Raw genomic sequence first — 7,968 nt, 5'->3', positions numbered from 1 at the left:
TTCAAGTGCTAAAGAAAATGACACATAAAACAATAATGCAATGAGACAGTGGATAGATTATATATAATGGGACAGTGGATAGTGGACTTCTAATTTTCTCAGCAATTATAGAAAAATAAACGTTAAATTGTTCTGCTATTTTGGTTTTATTATCCTCGTCGCGACCATTGATATTCAGCTTACTTATTTGTCTAGTATTCTTCTTCTTTAAACCAGTTAGCATTTTCATTGATCTCCAAAAATTCAATAAATTTCGACGGGAGATTATACTTTTATACTACTACATGCCTTGAATATACTGGTAGTGTTTAACAAATGTTTTAAAGACTCCAAACATATTGTGCATTGTGCTTTTTCGTCTTCTTTTGATAACTTCTTAAAATAGTCCCATAAGACGATTTTAGTAATAGCTGGCGTTTGCCAGTTGACTGTGTACTTGCAGTTTGAATTTCACTCACATTTTCATCCTCTAAAAATCACAAAATTGCACTCTTCAGAAAACAGCTATCCACTGCACAATTCACTGAACTTGCAAACTGATAATAAAAAAATTTAGCATATACCTTCATCCATAATACATCATTTGAATTTCTGTACTGAATCAACCACAATGTGAAAAAAGGTGCGACTTTATACATCTTTGCAAAATAAAATTTGCCCATCTTTCATAGCTGGCCGTACTTTCCTGACATAAAGATGCATACTTTTATCTGCTAGTTTCGTTGTTAGCAATGACCTGCCATAGCCTTCATCAAATAACCGATAATCATCAAACTATTTATAAGCAACAAGTCCCTGTTTGTCATATTCAGCAGAGCTATAGATCAGATAATTAAAAATATCGTACAAACCAAAAAATGGTGAATCTGTGAAGTCATTTACAACATCATGTAACAATAGCTGCTCAATTACCATATCACGAATAATACATTTTTTCTCTGCATTTTCCGTATTTCCATATATTCGTGATTTGGATCAATGGGTAACATAATTTTTTCCACAGCTTGAGCCATATTGAGCAAAGCAGGCTTTAAATAACTGTTTACTGTAATGCTACAGCCAGACATTCGATATTCGCTTTGATATACAAGCAAGAGTGGAAATAAACCCACATTCTAAGAAACTTTCAAGGTAAATATGCTTTTATAAATGTTTTGATCTGTAGTAAAATGCATTTAATACAATAAAATATTATAATATATAGATTGTGTAACTGTATTCAACTAGCTAACTATAGGGCATTTTTGCCGTTTTGTTTGGCATTAGAATGTAAGAGTAAAGGGCATGTTACATGGTGCAATTTTTCTTGCAACTTGCAATTCAATTCTACTTTTAAAGAGATGTAAATTAGTGAAGAGGCTTCAACATGTAAGTGTAAGAAACGCCATGGAGTGTAATAAAGACAAAAGTTTGGTAGTTGCCAAATTTACATCTCTCAAAAGAAGAATTGTATTGCAAGTTGCAAGAAAAATTGCACCGTGTAACAGGGCCTTAAGCATCAGTTGATATTTACTCGCTATTTACTCGTTGATATTTACTATAGCAGCCTGTTGTTTGAATACAAAATAGGTTTATCGCAGTTAATGTTTATGGCTACCCACATGTACGCATTGCGTACCTATTTTTTGTATATGTTCAGTCTTTTACTTTTTTTATTCCATGCTGCAACCAGGGCCAATATAGGATAAACATGGCTTTCAAGCAGCATTGATCTATATACTGCAACTTGTCATTCAGGATAAAAAATATTTCGATAATTCACTAAGCGCAATCTCATCACTTTAATGTAACAACATCAATGATTCTGGTTATAAGTTCTACTACATGTTGAGATCTTGTTAAGCAGATAGAACAGCTCAAGGATCTTTATATGATAAACATTCAGTTAATGAAACAAGGCCCATTCACTCCACCTTGTTCATGATTATCCCTGTTGTGAAATTCACAGACTTGTAACTGCTTGGCCGCTGTTTCCTAAGACCATGTTACATAATGCAATTTTTCTTGCAACTTGCAATGCAATTCTACTTTTAAGAGATGTAAATTAGTAAAGAGTCTTCAAAATGTAAGTCAGAAAAATGCCACGGAGAACAATTAAGACAAAAGTTTGGTAGTTACCAAATTTACACCTTTGAAAAGAAGAATTGCATTGCAAGTTGCAGAGAAAATTGTACCGTGCAACTCTTTAATGCAAAAATCTCAATATTTCTATAAATCTCAGTTTATTATCACTTCTAAAGTCACAGTAAGGGTATTGAATTTTTTTAATCAAGCTTCAATCCAAAAAAAGTAAATGTCTTTCTCTTTGACGTCACAATCGACACAGTACAGTTGAGGCAAGAGGTTGCAAGATTGAGAATTTAGAATTGCAATCTTGAAAGAAAGACTGTTACTGAAGACCCTATATCACCAATATGCTGTTTGACAATTTGCCTTTATCTGTTGGCAAGGGGAGATTATCCTCACACTGTATCCGAAACAACTGGATTTGGAGAAAGCACTGTTAGGGTTGTGACTCCAGAGGTTTGCAAATCATTAATTAAAAGGTTGTGGGCTGAGTCGGTGTTGCAATTCTTACTGAAAACAAAGGAACAATTTGAAGAGAAGATACTTGACACCGAACAACTTTGGCAATTTCCTTGTTGTTGGGAAGCTGTTGATGGGTGTCATTTATCATTATGCTGCCCCCATGATGGTCAACAGTCACAAAAAGAGTACCATAACCTTAAAAACTTTTATTCGATTGTGCTCATGGCCATTTTTTGATGCTAAATACTGTTTTTCATGTGGAAGTGTGGGTTGACCAGGAATTCCCATCCATGACTCTCTCATCTTTCAATCAACTCAAATTTGGCAAAATATCACATCTGAATGAGCTATTCCTCAAATGACCAAGAAAATAGGGGAATCAGAAGTGCTGCCACTGATTATTGGCGATTTTGCATTTCCATTTAGTGTTTTCTTAATGAAGCCTTTTGCACATGACGTGCGAAACGAAATGGAAAAATATTTCAATTATAGGCTTAGCAGGGCACAACAAATGGTGGTCGAAAGTGCTTTTGGTGGAGAGAGTACTATACAAAAAATGTGAGAAAAGCAAGGAAACTGTGAAATTATATGCTTTGGCATGTAGGCTGTTGTGGCATTTAAGTGAAGATTCCAATTAAGTTATTAGACATAAGCACTCCAAAACGTGCAAGAAAAGAGGAAATGCTGTTTGCAGATTTAATTTTCCATTACCACCAATGCCAAGAACTATGATTTTAGAGCCTTTATCTGAAACTGATCTAGAGGAAAATATCTTCGATATACTAAAGAAAGCTTTAGAAGGAACATGGTCTTTATTAAACTCTATTAAAGCTGATGAAACCATGACCTTTGACAAAGTTTCTCAAACAACAGCAATACTTGAAAGCTATAAGACTTTCTCTAAAACATAGCACTTTATTATTGAAACAATCACCTGCTGAGATACGAATTAACTGTTACAATCCAAACTTACTCAGAGCATGGAAAGCAAATATAGTTATTCAGTATGTGTTAGATCCTTACGCTTGCGCGGTTTATATCCTTTCATATATTACTATAGGTCAAAGAGGAATGAGCAAGTTACTTCGTAAAGCATGCGAAAAAGCAAAAGAAGGCAATAAGAGCATTGTTAACAAAGTGAGACATATTGGTAACAAATTTCTCAATGCTGTTGAGATAAGTGCACAAGCAGCTGTCTACTTAGTAATGCAAATACTTTTGGGACGATCATCTCGAGACTTCCAATTTATCAATACATCTGACCCAGATGAAAGAACATTCTTATTAAAAAGAACTTCCTAATAATTCTGCTGATATTGAATAAGAAAACATTATTAAAAGATACCAGAGAAGACCAAAGAAATTGCATAATTTATGTCTGGCGGATTTTGTCACTTGGTTCAATTGTAAAAGTAACAGTAATCAACAAAGCAAACACAAATCAAATTCAAGATTAATAGATGACTATCTTTCAGAGAGTAATTTTGATGATAATGTAGATGATGATCTTTCTGATAAAGAAGAGGAAAAAAATGAAAATGACCAATATGAAATGAAAGGTGGAATATCGCTGGTGAAAAGGCAAAAGCTAAGAATAATACGGTCTGTTGTATTTAATAAAAACAAAGATGCAGAAAATTATTGTAGAGAACAGATAATGCTTTACACTGCTTGGAGGAATGAAAATACAGATCTTTTAAAGGACTTGAAAAATTATGAAGACCAAAATGAAATTGTCAAAGATGTGATAGAACAAAACGGAAAACAATATGAGAATTGCACCGAAGTTCTTGATCAGGCTGTACAAGATATTGAAAGTGAAGAGAATTTAGTCGGTCCCAATATGCAGTGTAGAGATGAACAAGACAGAGAAATTAGCCCGAAAACAAGTGAATTATTCTGATGTTTTGATCCTGGAAAAGATAAACAACATGCCCAGTACAACTTGATAAATGATATTGGCATTTATCTCCGAAAGAACGATAATGAAGAACTTGTTGTAAAAAGGCTGAATGATGTTGATTTTAGAAAACTTGTCCAATCACTTAATGTTGAACAAAAAGAGTTTTTTTACCATGTACTGAACTCTATCAAGGACTGATAAGCTGCCAATGAGACTATTTTTAAGTGGAGGTGCTGATGTGGGTAAAAGTACTGTAACTAATGCTTTGTATGAAGCTCTTATATGATACTTAAATTCTCAACCTTAGAATGATCCTGATGATGTCAACAAAGGTGAAAAACGTCTTTGGCCAATCAGCGCTTTTTTTGACATTTTTATTATTAACCAATCAGAGTCTTCGATTTTACGCTACCTCCGCTAACACACAAGAAATTTACTAGGGGTATAGTATGTTGAATTATGCCTTTGGGGGGACAGGATTTTGAACTTTTTTGATTAAATACAACGGAATATGAAAAAATATTCATTTATCTAAAAATCTGTCGGCCAGATTTTCGCTTTAAGGTCTAGTGTTAATACTATCGACATTTGAACAACGACGTACGCCCTACGAAAAGTATGCATGTGCTTCCAATCAAAATTGTGTTTGCATAATATTAAATATATTAAAAATAAGTTAAATAACTATGCAATGTTTTGATATTTGATGTGCCAGAAGAGATGTGAAATTTAACACAAAATTTATGAAGCAGCTTCACAGGAATTATCTAAATTTAAACTTACGATTTTGTTGCTTTAATTCTGGGGCGGGTGAGCGACAGACCAAGAGGATATTTGAAAAATCATATCTTGAATGTCTCCTTCGTTGCAAGACTGCTCTGTGTGAATATCGCCGTCGTCATCGTCCTCATCGTTGTCACTTGTGGTATCATCATCTTCATCATCGCTATGTTCATTGTCGTCTACACTCTGCATTGTACACTCTGTGACTGTCTTATTTGCTGTGTTACCAAGTTTGGCGATCTTCAACTGAAGGAGACTCATGCAAACGGAGCAAACACTGATCTTAGGAAGATTACACTCTACGTGAAAAGAATGCCCACAGCCACGAAAAATACGCCACAAATGACTGTCACGGTCGCAGTTGATCTTGTCACATTTGCTGTTTGAATGAGATTTATGGTAATGTAAATCATTAATTAATTCTATCTTACAAGGAACCTAACCCTGACTTAGATGTTTTGCATTTGCTTGTTAACATATCAAATAAATAAAAATATCAATTGCCATAAGGTAAGACTATATTAATACAGTCTTTCCTAAGCTTACTGTGCAATCAACCATTTTACACTATAAAAATGCCCTCAATCAAAGGAATGAACTTATTATTTCATTACTTACATTTGAGGGTTAGGAGGTCTTTCAACTGAAGTGAATCCTAGTGGCAAAATTTTACTGGTAACAATCTTGTTGCCAAACAGATTTGGTAATTTCCATTTTGTTATATCCTTTCTTTCACCTCGAGCTCTTGGGATCAACACAGCTTGGCTGGGATTGTTATGTAGCAATTCAAACTTCTTTGTTAGGAATTCTGCTGCTTTGACTTTCAGTTTACTGATGCTTTTCCTGCTGAAATCTAGCTTTCTTGGAGGCACAAAATTAGACTTAAACATATGCATCTCATGTTTACACACATCAATCTCTTTAGCCTTTCGACTAATTTGATCAGCATTGTCAGTGGAATTAGTTCTAGCACGAAGGACAGAATGAAAATTTTCAATGGGATATTCGTCAAAGGCTGCCAAGGCATTGTTTAACGTATCAAACATAGGGTGATTGTTCTCTTTCCAGTACATAAATGCTAAGAGTTTAACCAGCAATGCTTTGTCATAATGTCGACGACGGAACACCATACACATAATCCAGCAGCGTAACAATGATTTGCAATACAATTGGTAATCATTACATTTAAATATCACAGAATAAATACTTAAAACCAAGGGCACATAATTGTCGACCAGGTTGATAAGAGTAAGGAATTCGACTTCTTTACAATGATAAAAAATTGAAATGATGTTTTCCCGAATTAGAGTCCATCCACCATATAGCACTTCCAGTAGCAGGGAGACTCTCCAGGGCTTTGGCTTTTTAGCTAATTTAGCTTTCTTTCCAAACAGGAAGGAGTAAAGTTCAGCAAATATTGGATGGAAGTACTTCACAACACATTCTCTGGTATTCAAAGAAAGGGACCTATTAATGGAACAACGTTTTGGACAATAGGTGGTAAAGAAACTTTGGCTGAGTTGTATACAAGTTGACGCATGAAAAATTGGGTTGGCCAGTCACCCATGAATGGTGCTAAGAAACTGTCAAGATAGATTTTCAAACCATTATCGAGCATGTGCTTAAAAGCTGTGAGTAAATCATTAAGTGATTTGAGAGGCAAATGAAGGCTGTCCACAAGTTTAGTGTTGTCCATACACCTCATCTCCTGTATTTCAGTTTGTTGATAATCATGCAGCAAAAGTCTGCGTCTTTCTTCCTCCGGGTCAAAATATTTGGCTACTACCCAATCTGGGTTTGTTGTTGAGTAGCTTTGGGATAAGCTTGCCATTTCCTTGTTTAAAAGTTTAAACAAGGTATCACACTGAACTGGAGAAGGAGGCAGCAGAGGTGATTTGTGATGTTCTTTTGAAATTGCCTTAACATTCGAGAATACTTTTACCAAAAGTGTGCTCATGTGGACTGCTTCGGTCTGTGATTTTGTTTCAGGGCGATGCTGCGTATGTATATTATGAAAGTCATCAATGCAAATAACCAGAAACTGCTCATTGTCCACAACTTCTTGAAAGAAAGTTTCCACATTGCCAAGGTGAGAAGCAGCAGATAATTCTGATGCCATCTTAACAGTCCGGGGGTGTGTTGCCACTCCTAGATTCCGTAGTGATGCTAAGCCTTGGTCACTTATCCCAAATTGTTGGAGTGTTCTGGCAAGAGTGACTTGAAACCAATTAGCCTTTTGGGATTGTGAAAACATCATGATGTAAATCACCACCATTGTTCTCAGTTTTGTCAGATGCTTTCTTTCAGCAGACATTCTTGAAAGACTCATTGCATTGCACAATTTGTTAAAAAGCTTTTCAGCTCCAATTTGAAGACAGACCTGCTCAAATTTATCTGGATCCATCTCTGGATAAGGATTTGAACTCTTAAAAAAATGTGAACTTATTTTTTCAAGCTCTTGTTTCATGTCAACATATTTTGAAGCCTGTTCAATTAATTCTTCATACTCACTGGGAGAAATGCAAATGCATTGATCAGTTTGAATTTCTTTCTCTAGACATGTTGTTGCAGGCACAGTCTGTTCACAGTCACTAAAAGAATATAAACTAGGGCTGCTCAGACTGATGGTTGATTCTGTGTCCTGACTACATATCTGTGTACATGTTGTGTTTACTTCTACATCAGCTGTCATAGATGGTGAGTAAGAAGCAGTATGAGCATTTGTTTCTGTTATACTTGATATGCGTGTGTTA

At 35.2% G+C, this 7,968-nt stretch overlaps 1 protein-coding gene and 1 pseudogene across 1 annotated transcript; one reads left to right on the top strand and one right to left on the bottom strand.

Moving 5' to 3' along the window:
• The first annotated feature begins 3,600 nt into the window (after positions 1-3,600).
• LOC114528353 lies at positions 3,601-4,432 on the top strand (annotated as a pseudogene).
• A 1,611-nt stretch (positions 4,433-6,043) lies between these two features.
• LOC114528351 lies at positions 6,044-7,619 on the bottom strand. The gene is made up of 3 exons (XM_028549974.1): positions 6,838-7,619; positions 6,127-6,682; positions 6,044-6,076 (listed from the first exon to the last, which is right to left on the bottom strand). Exons 1-3 carry the CDS (start codon positions 7,617-7,619, stop codon positions 6,044-6,046), a joined length of 1,371 nt encoding a protein of 456 aa, XP_028405775.1.
• Between the last annotated feature and the right edge of the window lie 349 nt (positions 7,620-7,968).

This window comes from Dendronephthya gigantea, unplaced genomic scaffold, assembly GCF_004324835.1.
Source record: "Dendronephthya gigantea isolate DGI-Jeju-01 unplaced genomic scaffold, DenGig_1.0 000049F, whole genome shotgun sequence".
Lineage (NCBI taxonomy): Eukaryota > Metazoa > Cnidaria > Anthozoa > Malacalcyonacea > Nephtheidae > Dendronephthya > Dendronephthya gigantea.
This window is presented reverse-complemented; position numbering and strand designations above follow the sequence as displayed.

Bases quoted from the DNA above. Each gene is read 5' to 3' on its own strand.
- LOC114528351 (XM_028549974.1), bottom strand. From the start codon at position 7,619: ATGGATCCAGATAAATTTGAGCAGGTCTGTCTTCAAATTGGAGCTGAA. The intron at 6,683-6,837 runs GCACATGCTCGA...TTCCATTAATAG, and splicing joins GATTTACTCACAGCTTTTAA to GTCCCTTTCTTTGAATACCA. The intron at 6,077-6,126 runs GTGTGTAAACAT...TGTGCCTCCAAG, and splicing joins GAAAGGCTAAAGAGATTGAT to AAAGCTAGATTTCAGCAGGA.